General features: G+C 45.8%; 2 protein-coding genes across 3 annotated transcripts in view; one reads left to right on the top strand and one right to left on the bottom strand.

Annotated features, from left to right (window-relative positions):
• Positions 1 to 23,997, bottom strand: part of BTK (Bruton tyrosine kinase) — a 43,446-nt gene extending 19,449 nt beyond the window's left edge. Inside the window, exons 1-7 of one of the 2 annotated variants that reach the window (XM_053373709.1) lie at positions 23,706 to 23,997; positions 20,836 to 20,970; positions 16,762 to 16,962; positions 12,863 to 12,961; positions 6,059 to 6,118; positions 3,952 to 4,033; positions 306 to 434 (exon numbers count right to left, since the gene is read on the bottom strand). In XM_053373709.1, the coding sequence (XP_053229684.1) occupies positions 306 to 434; positions 3,952 to 4,033; positions 6,059 to 6,118; positions 12,863 to 12,961; positions 16,762 to 16,902 (511 nt within the window). In that variant the 5' untranslated portion in view covers positions 16,903 to 16,962; positions 20,836 to 20,970; positions 23,706 to 23,997. Of the gene's footprint in view, positions 1 to 305; positions 435 to 3,951; positions 4,034 to 6,058; positions 6,119 to 12,862; positions 12,962 to 16,761; positions 16,963 to 20,835; positions 21,057 to 23,705 lie in introns of those variants that run through there. The other variant, XM_053373708.1, reaches the window with a different exon arrangement.
• Positions 23,998 to 24,017: 20 nt separating this feature from the next.
• Positions 24,018 to 26,734, top strand: RPL36A (ribosomal protein L36a). Its single transcript, XM_053373710.1, has 5 exons — positions 24,018 to 24,138; positions 24,879 to 24,984; positions 25,618 to 25,685; positions 26,025 to 26,147; positions 26,654 to 26,734. The coding sequence occupies exons 1-5, from the start codon at positions 24,136 to 24,138 to the stop codon at positions 26,672 to 26,674; spliced, it is 321 nt and encodes a 106-aa protein (XP_053229685.1). The 5' UTR covers positions 24,018 to 24,135; the 3' UTR covers positions 26,675 to 26,734.
• Positions 26,735 to 27,560: the final 826 nt, after the last annotated feature.

The raw sequence follows: 27,560 nt of genomic DNA, 5'->3' as shown, positions 1-27,560 counted from the left end.
GGCATATGTATCTTAAACATGTGTCTGCCCCAGTCACAAATAAAGCAGAGGTGAGGTGGAGGTTTCTATTATTTCCATCAGGACTGGAGAACCTGTGCCTGCCCCCCTTCAAAAAAAACAAGGTTTCTGGACTCCAGCTCCCATCAGCCCCAGCCAGAATGATTAGTGGTCAGGAATGAGGTGGGTTGTAGTACAAATATCTGGAGTGCAACAGGTTCCTCCTCCTGGCTTTAAGCAAAGATGAAGTGCACTAACATATACAAACCACAAGGAAAGTTCAAAAAACAGCCAAAGTGAATTCTTACTTCTACTCTTGCCTCCCAGAATCTGGCAGCCCATGGCCATTTTTGCTGTCTGGGAGCAGCAGAGGTATTGTCCGTCAGTCCAGAAGCAGGGATGATATTTCTGCACCAGGTTGGCGTTGTAGCAAATCACTGCAGCAGGAAGGAAGGGTTACTATAGTTTCTGATCTTGTTTGAGGATGGTAAACAGTTCCAGAAAACAAAACAAAAAACCAGGATATTGAAACTCGGTTTGAAGTTGGTTCAATATCTTGACTTTCTCCAGAGCTGCTAGCCATAGTTTCCCAATTCGAATGAAACAGGAAACAACTGTCAACGAGAACTTCCTGGCTTGTTTGCCAGCTTAGGTGAAGGAGGAAGTGAAGGGCTTGCATGTGTGGGCAAAAAAAAAGGGTACATTCACATCACACTTTAGTAAACCGATATATGATGATTCAAATGCGGCCAATCAGGTTAAACAGAAGCAAGTAGTGTTAATCTCCTCAAATGGTCCATTTGCTTAATCTTGGCCTGAAGAGGAAGGGTCTTTAGGCACATTAAGAACATGAACCCATCCCTGGCAAGGCCTGATACTCATCACCAATTGCCACCACTCACCTCTCTGCCCCTTTGTAAGCTTATCTTGGGGGGGCATCAGGATAGTTCTGGGCGAGTCCTAGAGGGAATTTTTGTCAGGGCACCCTCAATCTTTGTGCCAGCCCTGGTCAAGGCTTTACCACCTACCTAACCTATAAAGGGGATGCGGGTGGCGCTGTGGGTTAAACCACAGAGCCTAGGACTTGCTGATTAGAAGGTCGGCGGTTCAAATCCCCGCAACGGGGTGAGCTCCCGTTGCTCGGTCCCTGCTCCTGTCACCCTAGCAGTTCGAAAGCACGTCAAAGTGCAAGTAGATAAATACCGTATTTTTCGTTCTATTGGACACACCGGACCATAGGACGTACTGGACCATAGGAGGGGGACAACAGGGGGGGGGAAATTTTTTTTCTTGTTTTCCCCCTTTAAGTCAAGGTGCGTTCTGTGCATTCAAGGTGCGTTCACCTGAAGCCTCCGGAGAAAGCAGCGCTTCTCCCCACCGCCAGCCTCCAAACCAGGTCAGGGAACAGCGGGAAGGCGGCGCTCCGCCTCCCCGCTGCCCCCCGAGCTTGTGGGGCTGGCAGTGGGGAGAAGCACTGCTTTCTCCACCACCAGCCCCACAAGCTGGGGGGACAGCTGGGAGGCGGAGTGCCGCCTTCCCGCTGTTCCTCGACCTGGTCTTTGGGGCTAGTGGTGGGGGAAAGCAGCGCTCCCCCCCCCGCCAGCCCCAAAGAGCAGGTCGAAAGTAACCCAAACCAGGTTGGGTTTGGAGGCTGCTATCCGCAAGCCTTGGGAGCCCGGCGGGAACTCCCGCTGAGCTCCCCAGGCTTGCGGATAGCTTCCTGAAGCTTCCTTCCGCACCGACCCCTCTCGCTCTCCAGGCTTCAGCGAAAGGCTGCATTCGCTCCATAGGATGCACACACATTTCCCCTTCATTTCTGGAGGGGGAAAAGTGTGTCCTATAGAGTGAAAAATACGGTAGGTACCACTCCAGCGGGAAGGTAAACGGCATTTCCGTGTGCTGCTCTGGTTCGCCAGAAGTGGCTTAGTCATGCTGGCCACATGACCCGGAAGCTGTACGCCGGCTCCCTAGGCCAATAAAGCGAGATGAGTGCCACAACCTCAGAGTCGGTCACGACTGGACCTAATGGTCAGGATTCCCTTTACCCTTTACCTTTAACCTATAAAGGTGGAGACATCTTGATGATGGACTTTCCTAAGTATTACATTTATAAACCCACCTTTCACCCAAGGAGGACAATGTGGCATATATGACACACACACCCCACTCTCCCAATTTTATTATCACAATAGCCCTGTGAGGCAGGTTAGGTTGGGAGGCAGTGACTGGCCCAAGCACACCAGAGAGCTTCATGACTAAGTAGGGATCTGAAACCTGGCCTCCCAGATCCTAGTCCAATGAACAGCTAGCTTCTTTATCAGGATTATCTGAGAGAAACCATGTACAGTGGTACCTCGGGTTAAATACTTAATTTGTTCCGGAGGTCCGTACTTAACCTGAAACTGTTCTTATCCTGAAGCACCACTTTAGCTAATGGGGCCTCCTGCTGCTGCCGCCACGCCGCCGGAGCACAATTTCTGTTCTCATCCTGAAGCAAAGTTCTTAACCTGAAACACTATTTCTGGGTTAGTGGAGTCTGTAACCTGAAGCGTCTGTAACCTGAAGCATATGTAACCCAAGGTACCACTGTAAACTCAAAGCAATGTAAAATAAATAGAAACCAATACAGTAAGTCTGCAACTTACAAAGTGGTTATGTTCTGGGGATCATGCCTAAAGCCAAGTCATGTATAGCCAAATCACATTGGGTGCAGTGGTAGGTTGGGTTGCGAAAGTGTGTGTGTGTTTTTCCCCTCAGATGCCTGGCAACTTTCCACCTCCTTTTAAATTTCTTTTTGCCAAGATTGTAAAGAGGAACGTGTACAAGTTAAATGTGATTGAGGTTGAATCCTGACAAGACAGACGTACTGTTTCTGGGGGACAGGGGGCGGGTGGGGGGATTCCCTAGTCCTGAATGGGGTTAACTGTGCCCCTGAAGGACCAGGACTCAGTAGTGGTGCCCGCTCTGTGGAACACCCTCCCAACATATGTCAAAGAAATAAACAACTATCGGTCTTTTAGAAGACATCCGAAGGCAGCCTTGTTTAGGGAAGCTTTTAATACTGGATGAATCATTGTAATTTAATATTCTGATGGAAGCCGCCCAGAGTGGCTGGGGAAACCCAGCCAGATGGGCAGGGAATAAATAAATATATTATTATCATTATTATTATCAGTTGTGGCCTTACTGTGTAAAAAGTTTGACATGTTGATATATATCTGGTGAGACAAATTTTTAAAAGGTAAGACTGCCAGGGTTGTTGGAGAAAGGAATCTATTGTTTTTTGCATTATAAAGGCACCCCAGAACAAGGAACCTGTGTGAACCTTAGTTAAATAAGATTATTGGAAGGAAGCATGCAATAATGACTTTACTTGTAATCAGGTTGTCATCCATGCAACGAACAATTTCTCCCCAGGCTACTGCTCCTCTAGATGACCTGTTTATTAAACATTCATCCAGATTTGCTTCCACATAGCGTACACAGAGGTTAGACTATGTCTGGGGTTTCCTAAACTTGTGTCTCCAGCTGTTTTTGGAATACAACTTCCATCATCCCTAGCTAGCAGGACCAGTGGTCAGGGATGATGGGAATTGTAGTCCAGAAACAGCTGGAAACCCTATTACAGGCCAATCATTCTGATTTGTCTGCAGGGAAGTAATACAACAGTGAGCATACATCTGGAATTCATCCTGATTTGCTTACAGGGCATTTATATGCCTTCTTGTTAATATTCATTCTTCTCACGCTTTTCAGGGTGCTTCACTATCACTTTCCTAAGAGCAAAAAGTCAGCTGTGTGTGTATGCTTTTAAGTGGCTTTGTGGCAAAAGGGCAACAGATTGCTTTAATTCATTTCAAGTGTGCAAACCTAATTTTCCACCTGAATCCTTCCTGCAAAATATTGTTCCTATTTAAAATATCTAGATTTTAACTACTAGAGAGAGAGACTTACCATTTTTCAACTGGTGAATCCAGCGGCTCCTCAACTCCTCTGTTGGAGAGAAGACGTAGAGGGGCCCTTCATCATACACCACCTAGTGGGACAGTGTCAGAGCAGCACAGATAAGAGCCACGAACACATTGTACACAAATAGTGTCATATCAAGATGGGAGTCTGAGTCCAAGAAACCAATAATTGCAGCGGATTCTTAAATGTACCATGGCTGGTTTACTACTTATTGAAAGAAGGGATGGGAGAAAGAAATAAGATTTTATGTGAATGTAAAGAGAAATGATGTGATTCATGCTTGGTTAACCAATAGGATAACTGAAACACAATTGTCCTTTGAAAATTGCATTCTTCTGAAATTTTTGATGGAGTTATCCAACCAAACAATGCATACAAAAAAAGCATTCATAAGGGGAAAGTACAAACAAAATCCATACTGTCATGAAAATAAGATACAAAAATGCATTTTTGCGTGTGCACACACAAAAGTATTTTAATAAAAATTTCAGTCAAAAATGTATCTTAGGAGGAATTCTCACTGAAATGGCAAATATTCGAAAGGATTTTTTAAAATGCAAATTGCTGTGGCAACATGGAGAATTGGATTTAAAACCAGGTAAATGAGAAACAGAGAAACCGAAACTGACAGTACTGGACTACAAAGACCAATGGTCTGAAAGTCTGCATGCACACACCACACATTTAAAGCATTTGACTCCCCCCCCACACAAAAAAATCCTAAGGATTGTGGTTTACCCCTTACAGAACTAGTTCCCCAAACCCTTGGCAAACTATAGTTCCCAGGACTCTTGGGCTGTGTTCTTTAAATATATGGTGTGTGTGCAGTTTTAGCCAGGGGAAGAGGAGCATAAGACTATGACGCTTAAGCTTCAGGGCCCAAATCCTGGACAGGCCCCAGAAGTGACTTTGGTCCACATGGCTTAAAATTTTTTGGTCCACTAGACCCAATTTGAGCAACATGACACAACCTATTCATTTTTTGTTGTACAGTCATACCTTGCGTTAAATATGCTTCGAGTTGAGTGCGTTCGAGTTGCGCTCCTCGGCAACCCAGAAGTAACGGAGCACGTTACTTCCGGGTTTCGCCACCTGCGCATGCGCAAACGCTCAAGATGATGTCACGCGCATGCGCAGAAGTGACAAAAAGCGACGTGTGCGTGCGCAGACACGCCGTCGCTAGTTACGTTTACCTGTAGATGCAGACGGGGCTCCGGAATGGATCCCGTTCGCATGTTAGAGGTACCACTGTATATATTTCAACATTCCTAAGCTTGACCATCAGTAGCACAGACGTTGTACATGTGTGGTGATCTGTTGTAGAACAACCCCATTGAAGAAGATAACAGCAGTTATCCAGACCTCACTGCTGGTTGTGAAGGAGTGCCTTGCGACACTTCAACATTCAGGGCCCCAGAAATGTAGGTCCATCACTGGAAGACTATTAAGTCCAGAGTAAGGTAAAAGTAAAGGGGCCCCTGACCATTAGGTCCAGTCGTGGCCGACTCTGGGGTTGCGGTGCTCATCTTGCTTTATTGGCCAAGGGAGCCGGCGTACAGCTTCCGGGTCATGTGGCCAGCATGACTAAGCCACTTCTGGCGAACCAGAGCAGCGCACGGAAACGCTGTTTAGCTTCCCACCAGAGAGGTACCTACTTATCTGCTTGCACTTTGACGTGCTTTCGAACTGCTAGGTTGGCAGGAGCTGGGACTGAGCAACGGGAGTTCACCCCGTCGTGGGGATTCGAACCGCCAACCTTCTGATTGGCAAGTCCTAGGCTCAGTGGTTTAACCCACAGCGCTACCCGCATCCCTTAAGTCCAGAGTAGCCCTGTTTAAAGGCATTTTGAGCTGAAACCATCCTGCCAACAAATTCTTTCACTTTTTTTTTGGTATAAATGTACCTGATAATGTTTTAGCTGTACCTGTGGCTTGACCATGGGGCAGGATGGTGGAGGACTAAAGCAACAGATTCTGGGAGTCATTAAGGGCAATAAAGTAAGAGACAAGACAGGTACAGACACATTCTCTTGAGTCTGGAACATGTGACCCAACTGTCTATGATGGGGTGGCTAACAGGAAAAACAGCTCACCTGGAAAGGATAGGGGAACCTCTCTATGATGTCTGTCTCGCTTAGATCTTCTCCTTTTCTCTGTGTGCATGTGAAATAGATGGGAGATTAGTACATTAGAAATGTTTCCCCTACACACCAAAACTCACGTCCAGGAAACTGTGGGCAGGTGAAAGTGGGTGTTGCTTAAATTTTAAGGTCTCAAATATAGAAAATAAATATTCATAAATGCACACATATTTAAATATATGAACCATTTGTCTTAAATAGTACAGGAGAACAATCCTAAAGCCATTTTAACTCTCCCAATAACCTCAAATACTCCTCTGCAGCAAGGGAGGCAAATGGGGAAAGCCTTCCCATTGTCTTTTTGCTTGCAAATCCTGTCTTAAGGGCACATTTGTGTATGAATAGGGTGAGCCTGTGGCCTGGATTCAGGAACTAAAGTATCAACCATCAGAAAAGAATGGCCAGGCTGCCCAGGTAATGCAGCCAGTGACCATTATCAGGTATCCTAGCAAACAGGATTTCTGCTGTAGACCGCCTCAGCTGCAGTAGACTACCTCCTTCTGTGATGTACGCCTGATGTTTTAGGGGGGTGGTCTGCGTGTGGTGAGTGGGGACCCTGTTGCAACAGTTCCTTGAATAAAGATCTAGCTGCTTTGCTTCTCAATATACTCTGGTTGGCCTCTGTTATTTTCTCCTACCGATAGGGAACCCACTTAAGGACTCATCATCATCAACCTTTTATTCGACCGTCAGTCAGAAAAAAGTACATTTGTCAACACACAGTTAAAACATCCAGGAAGATTTAGAACTTAGCCAACACTAAAATGGGCTAAACAGATAGCCCCATATCAATACAGTCAATTATAGTCTTGCGACGCTTAAAAGCTAAAAAAAGAAATTTGGCCACCAAGGAAGGTATAGCTCTAGTGACATTATTCAGCAAGTGTAAAACCTGGTTTTCTCCGGGTAGGAAGCTAAATTGACATAGGAGTGGGTCTATAAAATTTTGTCTAAGCTCTGCATAAGAAGGGCAAGTCAAGAGAATGTGTTCGGTGGACTCAACCACACCCATGGCACAATGACAGGTTCTCTGGGCGTATGGTACTCCCCTGTACCTTCCCCACAATATCGCAGAGTCAAGGACATTTAATCTAGCCGCTGTAAGAAGTCTGCGGTATTCCACATAGTGGATTTCTGCAAGGTAGGGGGCTGGTATGGTCTGATAAATCTGGTCCCCTAGAAACATCCCTGGTTTTACCAGGGCTATGTCCTCTTGTCTGGCAATGTCACTCAGTCTCCGGGAGATCACAGCTCTAGCTTGATTGTACGTCATAGACTCAAAGTAAAGGTGAAACAATCCGCAGGATTGAACCTCGTTAATGACCTCCCTTTCCCACGATGATTGGAAATCGTCCCTCAATATCAAGGGGGCAATACCCACTGGTTTAAAACAAAGCTTGAGCCATAGCCAGAGCTTCGTCTTCAAGGCCACATACCGTAGAGCTTGCCAGCCGACCTCTAATCTCATAACCGCACCCGCTACCGAGGGGGGAATCCTAAGGATGGCTCTAAGGAATCGTGTTTGGATAGAATCCAGTTTCAAAAAATCCCTACGGGAGCCTAAAGAGATGCCCACCAAAAGAAGGGGGAGGACTTTCATTTGAAAGAGTCTCAAAGCTATCTTCACTGATTGAGCCTGATTCTTAGCATATAGAGATCTAATCTGGGTGGCTGCTTTAGATGCATTAGTTGTTATATAGTCTCTACGGGCCAGAAAAGACCTATTTGACCGTATTACTTGTCCCAGATATTTAAAGCAGTTAACCTGCTCTAGGGGGATCCCGTTCATCGACCATCGATGGAGTCTCGGTCGGGCAGAGAAGACCATGATCTTGGTCTTAGCATAGTTGGGTTGGAGCTCATGCTGATCACAGTATTCATGTAGAGCTTGCAACATTCTCCTCAGTCCAATAGGGGATCTGGCAAGAAGTGCGGCGTCATCCGCATACAGAAGAACATTCAGAGATCGGCCTGCTAATTTGGGGGGGTGCAAAGCATCATTGGCCATGTGAGTCACCAGTGAGTTAATGTAAAAGCTAAACAATGCAGGGGCCAATAGACAACCCTGTCTTACCCCTCTAGTGGTGGTAACAGGGTTGGAGACTAGGCCTTTATTGTCTAGCCTGATTCTCAGAAAGGTGTTTGTATGGAGGCTGATAATCAGATGAAGGAGACGACAATCGATCTTTGTAGCAGCCAGTTTTGTCCATAGCTGCTTTCTAGAGATTCGATCAAATGCCTGCTTAAGGTCAATAAAAGCCACATGAAGAACCTTTGGGGCTTTGCCGGCATACTTTTCCGCCAGGTGATTCAAGGTTAATGTTCGGTCTGTGGTAGATCTTCCAGGGCGAAAACCCGCCTGTTCATCGGCAATGATATTGTCGTCCTCCATCCATTTCGATAGTTTGTTTAGCAGGTACCCCGAGTAAATCTTCCCAATGACATTTAGCAAGCTGATTGGCCTAAAGTTGCTCGGCTCTGTACGTGGGCCTTTCTTATGTATTAATACAATCAACGCAGAGCTCCAGCTTGAGGGAAATTTTGCTGTTTTGTTTATATGCGTGTAAAGTGCTGCTAAAAGTGGGATCCACCAATCTTTATTTGCTTTGATGGCATCAATGGATATAAGGTCATCACCGGGGGCCTTGCCTGCTTTAAATCGATCTATGAGAGTTTCAACTTCAGGGCATGTAACTGGGTCCCAATCGGGCAGTGCTTCCGGCTCCACCGTATCTCCGCAGGCATCATGGGCTGCATACAGATCGGCGAAGTATCTTTCCCAAGTGTCCGCTGAGATGTGGGGTTCTATTCTTGCAAGCGGCCTACCCAGGTATCTGGAAATTAACTGCCAAAAAGAGGCTGGATTTCTATTCTCTGCAGCTATCAAAAGGTTGTTCCAATTGTTTCTTTCTGCCTCGAGCTTCTTTTCCTTTAGTAGGGCTTTGTAACTTCTCCTGAGGGTGATAAGGCGGTTATTTGGCATGGGGTCATTTGATGCTCTGTATGCCAACCATTCATTATACAGATGATTCTTGAAGTTTTTGCATTCCTCATCGAACCATTTTTTGTGGAAAAACTGTTTACCATGCTTTGTGGGGGACCGAGCTAGTGTTGAAGTTCTACTAAATCGTCATATATTGGTAGGGGCTCATCCGCCTGCATAAGGGAAGCCCTTTTTATTTGGAGCTGATCAGACCAGAGAAGTTCGTTCAACTGCTGGGCCGAGTTGGAGGTCCATTTAAGGGCTGTAGGTCTTATCTCCAGATGATCATTTGATAGGTGCACAAAGGAGTGCCTATCAAGTTCGTCAGCCAGAGTCAAGGAAATTTCTAGAGGGAAGTGATCACTCTCCAATCTTGTAGCCACCTTAAAGCTGGATATTTTTGGGGTAAGGTCGGGAGATATCCATACAAAATCAATAGTGGATGCACGTGAACCTGACCAATAGGTGAATTCGGCAGGGTAGTCCGAGCTGACTGCCCCATTTAGCAGAAGGAAATTGAGGGCCAGCAAAGTTTGCCTGCATTTGAAACCTGCGTAAGTGGCTATGTTATCTTTGAATTTCCTTGGTAAAAGATCTGTAGTCATAAGAGGTGAAGAAGGGTACTTGTTAAATTTAGAGAATAAGATTTGGTCAGTATGTGACAGGCGTCCATTAAAATCTCCCACCAACAGAAAAGTGGCTTCGGGGTATTTATCAAAAAGCGTTTCCAATGTCACTTGGCTTTCCTGCAATCTCAGATCAACCAAATTTCTCTTATAAATTGGACATAAGTAGATATTGATCACTACTATCGTTTCCTTTGCTGTTTGCAACTTTATAATCAGCATGAGTGACGACTGGATGTCAATTTTTTCGGCCTGAAGATTTATGGCTAAGGAAACAAAAGTAGCCAAGCCTCCTTGCGGTCTACCATGTGATAACGAGTTCTGCGTGGCATTCAGGTAGAAGCCCTTGTATCCTGTTAGATAGAAGTCCTTACAGGCCCATGACTCTTGGAATAGAAGGATGTGGCTGCCATTTATATAGGCAACAAATGATGGATCTGTCAGTTTGGATTTAATACCAGCCACATTCCATGATAGTAGTGTAAGAGGTCGCTTTGTGTTTCCCTCAAGTCATGATTTCTCTTGCGTGGTTAATCCTGGAGAATCCAAATGGGGGTGCACGCTGCGTGAAGGGGCAGTAGGGTGAAAAAAGGCAGTGATTTTTGATTGTTTGCATTTCAGGTTCAAGTTGTCACATGTCACAGGAGCAGCCAGTGGCTGGGGCGAATTTATAGATCGCTGTAAGAGAGAATCTTGATACGAGGGGGTGTTACTAGCCGACAAGTCCATAGACTCGTCGTTTGCCGTATGCTCTGTAGTTGCAGGAGTCGTGCCTTGAGGATCGAGGCTTGTTGATGGGAAAGCACTATGTAAGACAGAAGAAAGACATCCTTTTCAGTTAGCTTCCAGTAGCTTGTTTAGCCTTGCCACTGCCTCAGTGTTTGTCCAAAGGGCTACTGGATCTCCCAGTGTCTCTTGCATCGTCATGGTATCAGCACAAGGAATGCAGCCATTTTGAGGCTTGGAGATCGTTATCGCTGCAGGGGGGTCCACATGGGCTTGTGTCTGCCAATCTTTAGGAGCATCTATAATGGCCAAGGCTGGACCCGTCAAAGCTCTACCCCTTAAGGCAGTCCCTTCTTGCCGGTGGGATGGTCGGCTAGTAAATCGTAGGGAGGGGTTCATAGGAAGGGTCCGTTGCTGCGAATTCCGGTCATAATCCTCAATCCTCCTTGTAGGCCAGCTAACCAAATTTGTGAGTTTGGGATTTTCCCAATAATGCCCCTACAGTTGTTAAAGAAGCATCTTTGTGGGAAGATTCCATACCAGTTGAGGCGATTTTGAAGTTTGCTCAAAAGTGCAGGAAGCCTGGGAGAGTCGAACTTGAGCAACAAGCGCTTAAATTTTGGAGTCTCTGGCAGCCATTCTAATGATAGGAGATCACCCTGGGCCAAGTAGGACCTGGTCAACATTCGCAATGAGATCACAGCAGCTTTACAATTTCTCCAGGCATAGTAGGGGAAGCAGGAGTGAGCGATGTTCAAGCATATATTGTTAGGGGTGAGTTGGAGGTTTACTAGCTGCTGCCCCCTACTTAGGCTCTGTGCCTCATGATTATCAGGTCCCTGATGATTTAATGGCGGATTCAAAATCGAAGCAGGGGTTTTGGTGAAGGCATTTAGTTTTCCCTCTAACATATCAGCCAAGTGCAGGCAATATTTCTGCAAAGTCCTCAGCTCCACTGATTGTACTATATCACATAAAGATTTACGATGAGGGTTGGGGTGGGGAGAGAGGCCATCTGGGTTGGAGGTTATATCCAACAGCGATTTGTCTCCTGGCAAGGGAGTATTTGAAGTCGTTGCGGGGTCATATGGACAGTCTACCTGCTTGGAGGTGTTTAAAAGGTTGTTTGGAGTCATTGCAGGATCACGTAGGCAATCTAACTGCTTGGAGGTAACAGGCGAAGGAGGCACAAGATTGCAGAAAAACTCCTCCAATGATGAGATAGAAGGCTCTAAGGTCTTAGGTGGTAAATCCAGCCCAGTAGGCTTCAAAACCTTAGACATAGGTTCTGAGGCATTAAAGGAAAGGTCTTCCACAGAAGAGGTACGACCCCGTTTTAGGTTCGTCATGCTAAACCCCTTGAGCGGCTCGGTTATCTAAGAGTCCTTCAAAGGCCAAGCAAGAGCTGGTGGAATGCCAGGGAAGCGCGGCCGGTGGCTGCCCAAGTTACAGCTAATCAGGTTGTTAGTGAAGCTCATTAAGGAGACTTATGGCGCTGACTTTGCAAGCTTCCACAGGGTGAGTTCCTGGCGTTATCATCAAAACATTATCGTGCCAACTTCCAGAGAAAAAATAGGAGCGGAGTAACTTACAGCATGAGCTGAAAAGGGGAGCTCCGGCAAGCGCATCTTACTTCATTGCCATCTTGGCCCCTCCCCACTTAAGGACTCTATATGGGCTCTGGAATACCCCATAAAGGAAAAGGAGCAGGTATTTTTTTTCTTATAACAGGGGGCAAAGCAACAAATATATATTTTACCTTTGTAAAGTAAGCTAGCTTCTCCACACACCTTCCATTCTTTGCCCTCCATTCACACAATCAAGAGGAATTGTCAAAGTCAAAGGATGCATTCCGTCCAGGGCCAGGGAGGGAAGCAGGGGAGATGGGAGAGTTCCAGTTGGCACCTATACCTGAGGTTCCCCATGCAGGTCTAGCACTGAAGGGCCATGAGAAGCATCTTTCCCAGTCCTACCTGGAGACTCCAGAGATCAAACCTGGGACCTTCTGCATGCAAAGCAGATGCTCTGCTCACTCAGCTATGCTCCTACACTGAACCTCACAAGCAGCTAGTACCAGTGATACATTTGGAACTCCAGGACTTCGCCCTGACAGCCCCAAGACCCATGAAATACTCCTTCAAGGGGAATCCCAAAATGCAGGTATCTGTGTTGGTCCACTATTCTGTGGCCTCCCTTGTGGGTATGGATATGGACCCTCCACTGACCACAAGGAGACATGTCACAGCTGGTTTAGGGCACTGTCCCTGGATGGCAATTTGATGTAACTGTGGAGCACTGAAAAACAGTGTGGCATCCCCCCCCCCCAAACGGCATGCATGCATATGCTTAGCAGGTAAATCTTGTGGCTGCTGAGAGCAAAAACATCCTGTCTGGAATGAAGGCGCATTAGTGCTTCATTACCGGGATTCGCCGTTCTGGTGGAGGATTGTTCTCTGGAGCCACAGTCTCCACGCAGGTGATCTTCTCAATGTCCACGGAGCCTTTCTTACTTCCTCGGCGCTGCAAAGGAGAAAACAGGAATGGTTTAAGACAGTCCAGCTTTGAGCCAGCACTACTTGCACAGCAAGTGGGTTAGGCTGGATCTAGACACATCAAAAAAAGTTTCAGGAAAACGCATTGTAAAGCTCATAATGAGAAATCACCTACAGGTGGTACCTAACACCAAGAAAACTAGCGCTAATATGCCCAGGAACCTCACCAAAATGCTGGAGAGGGTGCACCTCCACAAGCACATACCTCCACATGTGGTGGGAATGCCTCAAAATCCAACTATTCTGGACAACAGCCATACGAGAAATATGTAAAATAACTAAGCAAGTATTAGAAATGACCCCAGAATTGGCCCTACTAAACATCTTCCTTATCACCTCATCTGTCTCCTGAGAAATCTCTATGTGGGACAAGAAGCTACAGTTAGAACTGGATATGGAACAACTGATTGGTTCAAAATTGGGAAAGGAGTACGGCAAGGCTGCATATTGTCTCCCTGCTTATTTAACTTATATGCAGAATTCATCATGTGAAAGGCTGGGCTGGATGAATCCCAAACTGGAATTAAGATTGCCGGAAGAAATATCAACAACCTCAGATATGCAGATGACACAACCTTGATGGCAGAAAGTGAGGAGGAATTAAAGAACCTTTTAATGAGGGTGAAAGAGGAGAGCGCAAAATATGGTCTGAAGCTCAACATAAAAAAAAAACGAAGATCATGGCCACTGGTCCCATCACCTCCTGGCAAATAGAAGGGGAAGAAATGGAGGCAGTGAGAGATTTTACTTTCTTGGGCTCCATGATCACTGCAGATGGTGACAGCAGTCACAAAATTAAGAGACGCCTGCTTCTTGGAAGAAAGGCGATGGTAAACCTAGACAGTATCTTAAAAAGCAGAGACATCACCTTACCAACAAAGGTCTGTATAGTTAAAGCCATGGTTTTCCCAGTAGTGATGTATGGAAGTGAGAGCTGGACCATAAAGAAGGCTGATCGCTGAAGAATTGATGCTTTTGAATTATGGTGCTGGAGGAAACTCTTGAGAGTCCCATGGACTGCAAGAAGATCAAACGTATCCATTCTGAAGGAAATCAGCCCTGAGTACTCACTGGAAGGACAGATCGTGAAGCTGAGGCTCCAATACTTTGGCCACCTCATGAGAAGAGAAGAATCCCTGGAAAAGACCCTGATGTTGGGAAAGATGGAGGGCACAAGGAGAAGGACAACAGAGGACGAGATGGTTGGACGGTGTTCTCGAAGCTACAAATATGAGTCTGACCAAACTGCGGGAGGCAGTGGAAGACAGAAGTGCCTGGCGTGCTCTGGTCCATGGGGTCACGAAGAGTCGGACACGACTAAACGACTAAACAACAACAAACATCTTCCAAGACAATAATGCCCATTTACACCACAAAGAACTCATAACCCACCTACTCTCAGCAGCCAGAAACACCATAACCAGACACTGGAGAGACCTGTCAGGAGTAAGCATGGACCAATGGTACCAAACACTGTGGGAAACAGCCTTACTAGAGAAATTAACCAATAAACTGAAACTGACACGGTGACAAATAGAAGAAGACGCCTTTCCCCTGGTATGGCTCCCCTTCAGCACATACACAGCCCAACAAGACAATGACAATAATCCACCAACAGCATACAAATCAATATGGCTAACCTGATCCAAAACACCCACCCATCCCACTCACACATGGAAACAAAGATCACCACAGCCAATAACAAACAAACAACCACTCCCTAGGCCAACCCCAACCTCTCTCACCACCAAAGGAACACAAGTAAACAGCAGAGAACCTGCACAAGCAACACTGACACCAAACCCTACATAAAGGTAAAGGTAAAGGGACCCCTGACCATTAGGTCCAGTCGTGGCCAACTCTGGGGTTGCGGCGCTCATCTCGCTTTATTGGCCGAGGGAGCCAGCGTACAGTTTCCGGGTCATGTGGCCAGCATGACTAAGCCGCTTCTGGCGAACCAGAGCAGCGCACTGAAATGCCGTTTACCTTCCCACCGGAGTGGTACCTATTTATCTACTTGCACTTTTGACGTGCTTTTGAACTGCTAGGTTGGCAGGAGCAGGGACTGAGCAACGGGAGCTCACCTCGTCACGGGGATTCGAACCGCCGACCTTCTGATCGGCAAGTCCTAGGCTCTGTGGGTTAACCCTCAGCGCCACCCGTGTCCTAAACCCTACATACATTAAGTATAATAGAAACATTGCCACCCGACCCCACCCATCTTCCCCCCCTGCACCCCTCTCTCCCTTTTCTTCCTAATGTCTCAACAAATGAAACTGATTTGTAAAAATGTTACACAGAAAAAATACAAGAGAGACACATTACACATACTTCTGTAAATCAAGAAAATATTTAATAAAAATACATTAAAATAATAATAAGAAGAAATCACATTGCCGAGGATTGAACTCCACAGCACCATGTGGTGTCACAGTGTTATAACACATTTAAAATGCTTTTCTTTTTTTTCTAATGTAGCTGAGTCCCTAGGATCAAAACATGAGTCCTTCTGTATGCATCAAAACAATCACACCCACATACCATACATTAAAGCACTATTATGCCACTTTAACAAGATATGGCTTCCCCCAAAGGATCCCGGGGACTGTAGTCTGTTAAAGACACTGAGGGTTGTTAAGAGACCTTACCCCCCCCCCCCACAATCAAGCTACAATCCTGGGCATCCTTAACAAGCTAAGGTTCCCAGGCTGTCAAAATGGTTTAAGAGCACTTTGCATGTAACCGTGCAGATGTGACAGCACTCAGCCAGTTAAATGGGCCTTAGATCGCAATGCAGCTGTGTTTGCTGCACAGACAAAAACTGCCTTCCTCATGTAGATCTCCTTTACAAGATCCAGGTGTTTTGTGTGCCTTCAGAGAGTTAGTGTAGGCACCCCACCACATTGTTCTTGAATTCTTACCATCCCTGATCATTATCTGGGGCTGAGAGAAATCAGAGTCCAGCAACAGGCTCCCCATACCTAGTTGAGCATGTCAGACTGGGACAGTAGAAATCCAGCTTCAAATCCCCACTCAGCCACAAAGTTCACTAGGTGATCATGGGCCATTCATCATCCCTCAGCCTAACTGATGCACATTACCCAAGGCTGGTCCCATGGGCACCTGAGACAGAATATCCTACACATACATTTCCCTGTCCCTGTCAGTAAAAATACAATAACAATAAATTAAATAACTAAACACTTGCTGCCCTTTCATGGCATCTACAATCAACAGCTTTAGGGTGGCTAGGTTCAAAAGAGGACAGCGTTGCTGCATCTTTAGTGACAACTACCTGCTGGAAGTCCCTCTTTAATGCAACTATTAAAGGCGCAAAAGCCATATACTCATTTGCACCTAGCTACCTCACTTCTAGGGACGCGGGTGGTGCTGTGGGTTAAACCACAGAGCCTAGGACTTGCCGATCAGAAGGTCAGTGGTTCAAATCCCCGTGACGGGGTGAGCTCCCATTGCTCGGTCCCTGCTCCTGCCAACCTAGCAGTGCGAAAGCACGTCAAAGTGCAAGTAGATAAATAGGTACCGTTCCGGCGGGAAGGAACGGCATTTCTGTGCACTGCTCTGGTTCTCCAGAAGTGGCTTAGTCATGCTGGCCACATGACCCAGAAGCTGTACGCTGCCTCCCTCAGCCAATAAAGCGAGATGAGCGCCGCAACGCCAGAGTCGGTCACGACTGGACCTAACGGTCAGGGGTCCCTTTACCTTTACCTCACTTCTATCACAGCCAGCTGTCTCTTCTCTGTGACTCACCCCACGCTCAAAGTCGTACTCATAGTAGGAGAGCTTGCTCTCAGTCAGCAGGAAGAGCCGTTTCTTGAAGTTGAGAGGGGATGTCTTCTTCTTCTGCTGAGAGCGTTTTAGAAAGATGCCCTCCAGGATAACATTCGACATGGCTCACGTCGCCTTCTCCTCCTCCTCCTCCCCTTCCACGGTGGATTCGCTGGACTTCCGCTAATCAACAAAAAGGGACAGCTGCAATCATCATCATAATATAGACTAGAAAGGAAGCCCTGATTAACAGACTTCTGTGTAAACATGCTTATATTGCACTGTTAATGACCCAAAGCTAGCTAATTCTCTTTCTTATTAAATCAAAATACATTCAGGGTGATAAATATTCAAGATGCACAAACCCAGACCATCTTCAGAAGTCCTTCTTTGGTTGCCCCAGCCAAGTGAGATACTAGGGAAAGGGCTTTTTCAGTGGTGGCCCCCTGACTGCGGAATGTTCTCCCTACAGGTTGCTGGGTTCCTTTTTGGGATCATTTCAGTGCCATGTAAACAAAGGAACTTAGGAACTTAGGAAGTGGCCTTATACCAAGACAGTCATTGGTCCACCTAGCTCAGTATTGTCTATACTAGGGTTACCAAACGTCCCCGGTTCCTGGGGACAGTCCCTGGATTTGCAAATCTGTCCCCAGAATGTCCCCAGGTTTGCAAATCTGTCCCTGGGAAATGTGGCAGTGGCAGCCTCAGCAGCCCGGAGCCAGCCTGGTAACGCAGTTGACTCTGGCTGGCTGCGGGCTGCTGATTGCCGCTGCTGCCGCCACTGCCAAAAGGGAACCGGGGACGCCCGGCAGTACAAATCTCCTGTTCCCTTCCCCCTTTGTTTTGACTAATGGGGGAGGCTCGGGACTTGCGGGTGGGGTGTTGCCCAGGAGGGGTGCAAGGCGCACGGTTTCTCTGCTGGGCAAGGTGCAAAGCCCTTCTTTCGCACCCTGTGAAACATAAATGCAGGTTTTGTTTTTTTTAAACTGGGCAAGGGCCGGCTGCCTGCATGATTCCCAACACTCCCCTGATCTCCTGCCCCCTTCCCCCTTTGTTCTGACAGATTGGGGGAGGCTCAGGAGCCACGGGCGGGCAGCCATTGCCCAGTTTTTTAAAAACTCTGCGCATTTATGTTTCACAGGGTGAGAAAGAAGGGCTTTGCACCTTTATACAATATGCATGTGTGCTTGGGCCCAGGGTCTTTTGCCTCACCATCCCCACTACTGACTTCCTGTTGCTACTCAGCTTCAAAAAATTTTACAAGTGTCCCTGGATTCATTGAAAAAAAATCTGGTAACCATAGTCTATACTGACTGTCAGCAGCTCTCCAGGATTTCAGACATGGTTCTCTCACAGCCCTAAATGAAGATGTCATGAACATGAGACAGTCTGCCAGCAAGACAGATGTTCTGCTATTAAGCTACAGTCATTCCTTTGATGGGCAGCAAGCTTGACAGGGTCTCTTTTAACGGAAGATGCCAAGGGCTGAACAGGGGTGTTTTTTGCACCCCAATATATGCCACAGGGTTCAATTTTTCCATGAGGCAGAATTTTGATACTCAAAATAATAGGTGTTAATGACTTCCATGATCTCTTTTGCCATGTGTGCAATTGATGCTGAGAGCTGACTTTGGGTTCTGACGTTCTCTGTAAGATTATGAAAAGTTCCGTCATGTTCTGGTGCTCCTAAAAACATGCCTAGCCAAAGTTGCCATGGGAGTTACTCCCATGTGCAGTTGGAGATGGATCCAATTCCATGCAGCAGAGGACACCAGCTGCTTGGAAGTAGAAGCAGTATCTATCTTATGCATCTAACTTCTTGATAAGCCTTCTCATCTGCAGATTGTGGGGCTTTCAGATACGATGAGGCCCCATCAGAAAAAAGAACTGCACAGTTTAAATATGTTTCAGTTTCCCAACTTTGCTAATCTAAAAACAGCATAGCTGCTCTGTATTCCTGCTTGTTTTCCCCATTGAAGGAACCTTTGTGTTTCACCTAAGCATGGAGATCTGGGTGTAACAGCTTGATTTTATATTTTCACAAGGATGATGAACCATTGTATGTCTGTCTTGGGAAACAGTCCCACTGAAACCTACAAAATAGCAAAATATACCAAGTGTAGGGAAAATTTGGCGCTCTGGATGTTGCTAAACTACAAATCCCATCATGCCTGGTCATTACCCATGCTTGCAGAGATTGATGGGAATTGTAGTTCATTAATATTGGAAGGGCCAAAAGTTTTCCACATTTGAAATAGGTCCTCGTTGGAATGAGTAGTACCTTCTCCTCCCATATTAAGACTGTGACTAAATTCAGATTTCGTCCAACATCAGCCAATTTTTCCCCTTCCTCTTCCCCCAATCTTGTTTTGTTTACCACAAAGCCTGATAATGTGTTATGGAGGGCTCAAAAACTTGCACACTATTTTGTAGCATTTTGTTTGACCTAATAAAAGTATTACTTTTTGGATTTTTTTCTCTTCTGGGCCAACCTTTGCTTTTTGTATTAGAAGTAGCTTGCTCCCTAGCACAACTTCCAGAGCGTCAGAAAAAGGAAGGCATTAATTAGATAGAGCCAAGCAATGTTCAAAAAAGCTAACACAGACTTTTGAGCTACACCTCCTGCCACTCTCATCTGCAATTGCAATCCATATGGGATTACAATTAGATAATGCATCTGTACTACTTTGAACACTGGAAAGCACTGGTTGAATGCTATTATAATGTTTTATATATTTCTGTGGGGAGGTTATAGTTTTGCTGCTTTTGTTTTAACTATTTATTTGTGTTTTAACCTTGTATTTTTATCTTGTGAATCGCCCTGAGATCTTACGATGACGGGTGATACATAAGCCTAACAAACAGTTCCAATACAGAAGGAGGGGGGAACCAGTTGCCAATTAATTTATTAATTGTCTATAAATCCCTGGCTCTGCTATCTAAAGGTAAGGGGACCCCTGACCATTAGGTCCAGTCGTGACCGACTCTGGCGTTGCAGCGCTCATCTCGCTCTATAGGCCAAGGGAGCCGGCGTACAGCTTCTGGGTCATATGGCCAGCATGACTAAGCCACTTCTGGACACCAGAGCAGTGCACAGAAATGCCGTTCCTTCCCGCCGGAACGGTACCTATTTATCTACTTGCACTTGGACATGCTTTTGAACTGCTAGGTTGGCAGGAGCAGGGACCGAGCAACGGGAGCTCACCCCGTCGCAGGAATTCGAACCGCCGACCTTCTGATCGGCAAGCCCTAGGCTCTGTGGTGTAACCCACAGCGCCACCCGCGTCGCCTGCTCTGCTATCTACCATGGCTCTAATTTTGTCCATAATCACAAATGTTCCATATTTATTTACTTACTCTTCCTTTATACAAAAAGTAAGAGAAAATATAGCATGTAAGAAAAGAAGCCATCGAAATACTTTTAATTCCCTATGTGAATGGCTTCAAAAAGCAAGTCCATCACTGTCTGGTCTCTGCGCACAGATGGCTTGTGATGGCCACAGATGCCATGTTCCTTGGAAGAGTACAAATGCAGCGTAATCAGGAGCTGCTCTTCAGCAGTAGTGCACATGCTCCACATGAAGGTCCTAGATTTGATCTCTGGCACCTCAGTGTGGATAATACTGAGTTAAATGGACCATTAGTCTGACGGTGTAAGGCAGCTTCCTACATTTCTGCGTACGCACATGTATATCTGCAAGGTACAGAATTACAGTAAGAAGACATGGCGTCCAGGATTTGAATACCAGCAGCCAGAGGTGCGTGGGCTGGGAAATACACCTGAGAACAGAAAACTAGAGTGTCTGCGTGGCCCACAATTTAGTTGCACAACACTCATCAAATCTGCTGTTGCTCTGATTCCTATTGGTGTTCTCAGGCCCAAGATCATCACTCTGAAATTTTCCACTTGATTCCTGAGTGAGGCTACAAATTGACCTGCCTTCATTGCTTTCATTTCCCCCTCCCCACTTCTTAGTTTGCTCTCCTCTCTCTCCCCCTCTCTCTTTTTCAAAAGCACTGTTGATTCTGAGCTAGCGCAAAGGATTAAAGACTCACTGGTTGACTCTTGTCCTTGCTGTTCCACACACGGTGCTGCAAAGGGCTCCTCTCAAAAGCAGCAGGTTCCTTGAGACGCCTCTGGACTCTGGAACAGCCGGCACATAGGTGGATGGTTTTAAAATCTTTGAAGGGCTGGTAAAAGGAATGGCAGCAGCAGGAGACTCAGTCAAAGAGCTGTGTTGCACTGCAGGGAAGACTGTCATCTGGAGCTAACCCCACCCTTTCAGTTCCCCTTTTCTTAGTTTCTGACCAAACTGTCTTTATTTCCTTTCAACCATGATGCCACCCTCAGGGTGTCTCCAGACATAAGGGGGTTAATTTGCGAACAGGTCATTGGCAACAGGTGCCCCCCTTTCCTTTTATCCTCTTTCCCCTGAAAAGAGTTAATCTTGATTAAATGGGGGGGGGGGGTTAAAATGGGCTGGCATTTTGATGTGAAGGATGTTGTGTGGCTGCTGCAAATGACTTGTTTATATGGGAATACTGATCCCACAGTAAATGCCCATCTGGGGGCATACTCTGGGAGCCTCCAGCCCAGGCGGTCACTAATTTGTGGGTGGGTTTCAAGCACACACCATAGGTTCACGCTTGCACAATGAAAATGGATTAAATCGCTCTGTCACCCTAGCGCAACAAATCTGCTTTTTAAGAAAAACAATGCCACAAGTGTTTGGTTTTTTTGCTGCTAGGAAAGTGACTGGGAAATGTATTGAAAAGTGTGAGATGAACGAATTGTTAATGGGGAGATGTGTAAACACCCTGCAGGAAAACGTGGGTGAATGCTTGTTGTTGTATAGCTACCCCATAAACAAATAAGAACAAGTACTCAATAAGCAACAGACATAGTCTAACCACTGTGAAAGCTCTGTGCAAGCAAATGAGCTCAATAAAACCCCTGGAGGAGCTTTCAGTCTTGCTGCAAGAAAAGGAAGTCCTAGCTCAGTAGGGGGGCCAGGCCTTGCCTGGTAAGAGGCAATAGGTCTGTCTGCAGAGAGGCAAGGAGAGGGAAGGAGAAACAGAATTGGCTCCAGGACTAACTGCAAGCAGATGGTTCCATACACACCAGACCTTTAAGTACATTTGAAGTACATTACAGTGGCACCTCGGGTTACATACGCTTCAGGTTACATACGCTTCAGGTTACAGACTCCGCCAACCCAGAAATATTACCTCTGGTTAAGAACTTTGCTTCAGGATGAGAACAGAAATCGTGCTCCAGCAGTGCGGCAGCAGTAGGAGGCCCCATTAGCTAAAGTGGTGCTTCAGGTTAAGAACAGTTTCAGGTTAAGAACGGACCTCCGGAACGAATTAAGTACTTAACCCGAGGTACCACTGTATTTCTTTCAAAGAATTCTGGACACTAGTTTGTTAACTAGGTTGATGGGAATTATAACTTAGTGAGGGGTAAACTACTATGCTCAGAATTATTTGAGGGAAGGAATGTGCTGCGAATGTGCTATAAAATTATAGTGGGTACACAGCCATAGAAGCAGAGGGGAAGACAATGAAAGGAAGATACAGAATCGGTTAACTATCTTTTATTGGGCTAATTTCAGATTTATTTTTTCTGTTTTCCAGAATTCTTCATCAAGTAGGGTCAGCCTGTTGAAACATCCTGCGAAACTCAAAAGCTTTCACGCCAATCCAGTTGGCCCAATTCTGGAGCATGGGGGAGGGGGTTGGAATAATTATTGCACAGCAAACTGCAAAAGAGGCAAAGGAAGATGTTGCCTGTACTGTATAAGAAAGAACAAGCTGAAGAGGGGTCATATCCAAGATAGATCCTGCCATTACAACCAAATAAGGCTTGAGCAGGGTGCAATTTGAACTGGGGCTTAACTTTAGAGCTGGTTTTGAGAGCTTCATAAAATATGAAGAGTGATGCCAGGCACAGGAAGACTGTGGTCACAATGACACCATGCTGTACACTTAGAGCACACTTACATCTCGTTCACAGTCATGGCTTCCCCCAAAGAATCCTGGGAACTGTAGCTTGCCATGAATGCTGGGAACTGTAGCTCTCTGTGGAGGTAAACTACAAGTCCCAGGATTATTTGGTAGAAGTGGCAGCTGGTAAAGTAGTATAACCAGTGCTTTTTTCCCCCTAAAAAAATGTTTAGGGGTACTCTCATTTTCCTATTCACATTGAAATACTGCCCCTCAATGAGGCCAAACTTAGATTCAAAAAATGTTTAGGGGTATGTGTACCCCTGCATACCCCCAGGAAAAAAGCACTGAGTGTAACATTGTTTTAAATCTATGGTGGTGATGTGACATGTACAGCAATGCCCATTCTTTGTCCATGGCCCACATTAACCATTTCCCTTTTCCGCCTCCCTTTCTGTTTTGCTTACCAATTTGTCTGCCTAAGAGTTTTGGCAACTCAACATTACCGCTGCCTTTCATAACATTTGGGTTACCCTAATGTGCACCAAGGCTTCTCTTTTAACCCCAGCCTGCAACTCAGAGCTGAGGTTAACTCCAGGTCAGGAAACTACCCCCCCCCCCCAGTATTTGCAAAAACTGCCATTTGGCCAAGTCGGAGAGGAGTGTGTTTGTCAGTGGAAAGCTAAATAAAGTACTGGGTGCGTGTGTATAGGGAAGGTCAGGGTCAGAGGCAGCCCTCGCCAGTGTGAGCCCCGTTGAACATTGGGAGAATCTCCGGAATTTGCACAGCCACAAAAGCTTCCTCTTTCCAAGTAATGCACTATGTGAGCAACTCTCTTCCTGATAAAATGGTTAAATAAAACACACCACACAACCTTTTTTGTGACTTTGTCTACTTGTAACATTTACTATTATTATTACTATTTTATGAAGATGGCTACGATGGCTATGATTTCAGTATCATTGCCAGACATCTGTACCTTTCTATGAGCTGCGTAAAAAGGAAATGTTATGCCAGCTGCTCCTTATCCGTCGCAGTCGCCGCAACGTCCCAATTGGGAAAAGCTGCACTTGGAAAAAATCTCCTTCTTATACCAACTCATGCATCCCGACCTTAACCCATGTTAAGGTAAGTCCCGCCGAGTGCAATGGGGCTTCGTTACTCTCAGGTAAGTGTGCAACGCGAACAAGCCATGCAAGCACATGTGCCCGCAATTTCCTCTCCTTTCCTGAAGGTGGCGGACACGGCTCGCTCGTTCTTCCTCCTCCTCGACGACTCTATGATGAGCCTGCGAGTGGCGCTCTGGCCTTCCGGCTTCCCTTTCTTTTTCTGCTCTCGCGTATCTTTGACTTCCGCTTCCGGGAAGAAGTTCTTTCTTTCTCTGTGGAGGCGACGTTGACGCTGGCAAGATGGTGAGATGCTTGCATCCAAAGCCATCCGCTTCAGGGGCTAAGGGCAGCGGTTCGGGCGTGGGTCTCAGAGAAGCGGCGACAGACGGCCGACAGGGCTGGGGGGATTTGGTTGGGGAATCGCTGGGTTGTGGAGAGAAGGGAGGTGGAAAAGGCCCGAGGTTGGCAAGGCCAGAATGGGCATGGAGGGGAAGGGTAGACCCTGATTGTGCCTGTCCAGTGAGCGAGGCCCTGACGGTAGTGCAGGTCGCTCTTAGGCTATTGTAGGCTGCGCTGTGGTTCAGGTTGCGGGGGTGTTGGCGGAGGACATGGTGCATATAATGGCATTTACATTCCTGCGTATAGAAAACTAGCTTGTCTGTGAAAAGCTTTCCAACCCAGCCTTCTCGTGCTGATTTTCTGCTGGCGGGGATTTGATTATTTGTAATTCCGTCGTGTAAACCTGTCGATTGCCATGTGTACCTCAGAAGAGCAGTTGCTGTGGGATGTGAGAATGCTGTTGTGCTCAACTCCTGTTTTTTATTTCACAATTTACACTTGAAAAGAACACTGCTGTGAGCTATGTTCCATTGGCCCCTTGTATGCATTTTCGCTAGGTGGGTTTTCCTATTAAGGGGCATCTTACTCTGCCTGACCACATGGTATGCTAATTATCTAGTTAGCAGGATATAATCACATGGTTGCATGCAAAGCTAAGGAGACACACTTACTGCTGTAAAACTTAACTTGCTCTTCTTTGCCAGGTGAACGTCCCCAAAACCCGCAGGACTTACTGCAAAAAGTGTGGGAAGCACCAGCCCCACAAAGTAACCCAGTACAAGAAGGGCAAGGAGTCTTTGTATGCTCAGGGTAAGTTGCAGAAGTGTACATTTTACTCCCAATTTCTTGGAATCACAAAGAGCATGCCTGCAATATTGTAGAAATTGTACATTTTTTTGAAACTTGGGATTGCCATCTGTAAAACGTTATTTGAGCATATCTTTCATTAATTTAAGAAAATGCAGGAGGAGTACAGAGCATTGTGCCATGTGGGAAATACGGAATCAGCTCATGTCGTGAATACATGAAGTGTTCTACTTCATTAAGTGGATTTTGCTTTTACTTTGCAGTGTTGGCCTTTGTGTGCACAACCCATACAAAATGTGGAGGCGTGGGGGGGGGGATAAGGGAATAAATACAGAGGTTCCCTTAACATTTAAAAATAAAGATTCTCCCTGCGTATACCTCATCACACAACAACAACAGTAAAGTAGATAAACAACACCTGGCTTGTGAAACCTCAGAACCATAGGGGAGAAAAATAGGCAAGGTAAGCTGTTCCAAGAATGTGTGGCAGGAGGAAACAGTTGCATGTTGTAGGAATACAGATAACCAACCTACCTCATGGTGAAGTTGGTTGTTCCCTTGTCTTGTAGTGTTTAGGGGGGTTGAGTTTCAAGTAGACTTCACTGTTATCTGAAGGATTTAATTTCTTCCCATTAGGAAAGCGGCGATATGATCGCAAGCAGAGTGGCTATGGTGGCCAAACAAAGCCCATCTTCCGCAAAAAGGTGAGCCTGACTGGAAGGCTATGGGAACTTGTATGGTGCAACTTGAAGCTGAGTATGCTGGTGTGGAACTGGAGAATTCCTGTTTTGGGTTTATTTCAGGAATTAATATGAATGAATGAAAAATCAGGACTTCTGGGACTGGATCTTCCTTTTTAGGATCTCAGCTTAATTTTGTTCACTTTTCATTTTCACGGAATACTAATCTGACTGATTGCCTCACCTTTTCACTTTTCTGCTTCCCTTTCTGCCTTGCCTTGTAAGTAGGTGTAGGGAAGGTAGGGGACAAATGTTGAGATAGGCCTTTGTGAGGGCCTGAATAGACTTTCTTTTCTGTTTCAGGCAAAGACCACAAAGAAGATCGTGCTGAGACTGGAATGTGTGGAGCCCAATTGCAGGTCAAAGAGGATGCTGGCCATTAAGAGGTGCAAGCACTTCGAGTTGGGAGGAGACAAGAAGAGAAAGGTACAATCCTTTGCTAAGTCATGTTCTGTGCAATGCTGGCCCCATCCTTTAGTGTCCAAATTGATGCTGCCTGTCTTGCTAATTGAGGGTGTTTGTTGTGACAGTGAGAGATAATAGCTGTCCTTTGGACCATTAGATTGATTGTAAAAGTGGGTTTGATATAGTGTGATGACAGAAAAGAGTTGGAGGAATAAATAAGTGAAAACAAATCAGGATATGTACACCTTTCTCATGCACCTATCTTGTTTTAGGGCTTTTTGTGCAGTGGATTCAAATAGTATGAAAAACTATACTTTTCAGGGTGCCTTATATGGGACCCACAATCATACACGTTTAAAATCATTTTCTAGGTTTATCTTTAGTCTTTGGGAGTGGTCCTGGTCAGCTGATAGCAAGTGATAAGCCTCTTTTGCAAATGGGGGGTGGGGGGGAATCTACAAAATTAAAAATGCTTTCGGGTGCTGTTGGCTGTATACTCAGTCTGGTTTTTTTATTTCCCCTTACAGGGCCAGGTTATCCAGTTCTAGGCTGCTGTGGAACCCATTGTTGGTTGGTGTATGAAATGTAATAAAAGTCCTATTGGATCACCCTAATATGTGTCATAGCCATTTTTGTTTACTAGTGTGAGTTTATCTCATTTTATCCCTGTGACAAAGCAGGTCTGTGGCCCAAGATAGCTTTCCTTGACCCCCTTATTGCCCAGCTGCAACACACTAACCCTGCAAGTTTACCAGTGGATCTTACTCTTCAGTATTTGCTGTCACCACCATTCCAGTCCCTGATGGGAGGGAACCTAGGGTACACAAAAACAACTGCTTTTAAAAGAGTTCTGAGCCAGTGCTACAGCACTACTCTGTTCAACCCACAGCTTTGTGATTTACTCAGAATGTAGCATCAGCCCATTCTCTCTCAAACACACACCAGAGAAAAGTGCGCTGGGCACTTACAACTTCAGTCCTAAACTCCCAGTAGACTAAATACCAAGGGTCTACGCGCATGGAGATTATAAAACCCTGAGACTGGTGTATATTTTGCTCTAGGAGGCCGAGTTTAGTCAGAATTGAGTATACAGATGTGGATATTTTTCAGCTCTCGTGCCCAACTATGAGGCTTGCTGAAGAAAGTGGGGGCGTGTTTTCATTATATTGTGCTGCTATGTGTAGGACATGACTGCCTTTGCCTCTTGGCATTTATCTTTTATTTATTTCCTTTTTGTCATTCTGTTTTCTCTGCGACATTTTATACAGGCAGCCTAGGACCAAACCCTGCTTTCTCTGTTCCCCTTTCCCACTCATTCAATATTTACCCATGTCTAGCCTTTTCCCCCACTTGCACATTCCTTTTGGGGAAAACATTCATTGTAAGCCAATTCACTGACATAACATATTTCTCTGGGACTACTTTCATTGCTGG

Source organism: Podarcis raffonei, chromosome Z (genome assembly GCF_027172205.1).
Source record: "Podarcis raffonei isolate rPodRaf1 chromosome Z, rPodRaf1.pri, whole genome shotgun sequence".
NCBI classification, from domain to species: Eukaryota; Metazoa; Chordata; class Lepidosauria; order Squamata; family Lacertidae; genus Podarcis; species Podarcis raffonei.
Note: the sequence above shows the minus strand (reverse complement) of the source record. Positions and strands in the feature narration are given on the sequence as shown.

Bases quoted from the DNA above. Each gene is read 5' to 3' on its own strand.
- RPL36A (XM_053373710.1), top strand. The intron at 24,985-25,617 runs GTAAGTTGCAGA...TCTTCCCATTAG, and splicing joins GGAGTCTTTGTATGCTCAGG to GAAAGCGGCGATATGATCGC. The intron at 26,148-26,653 runs GTACAATCCTTT...TTCCCCTTACAG, and splicing joins GAGGAGACAAGAAGAGAAAG to GGCCAGGTTATCCAGTTCTA.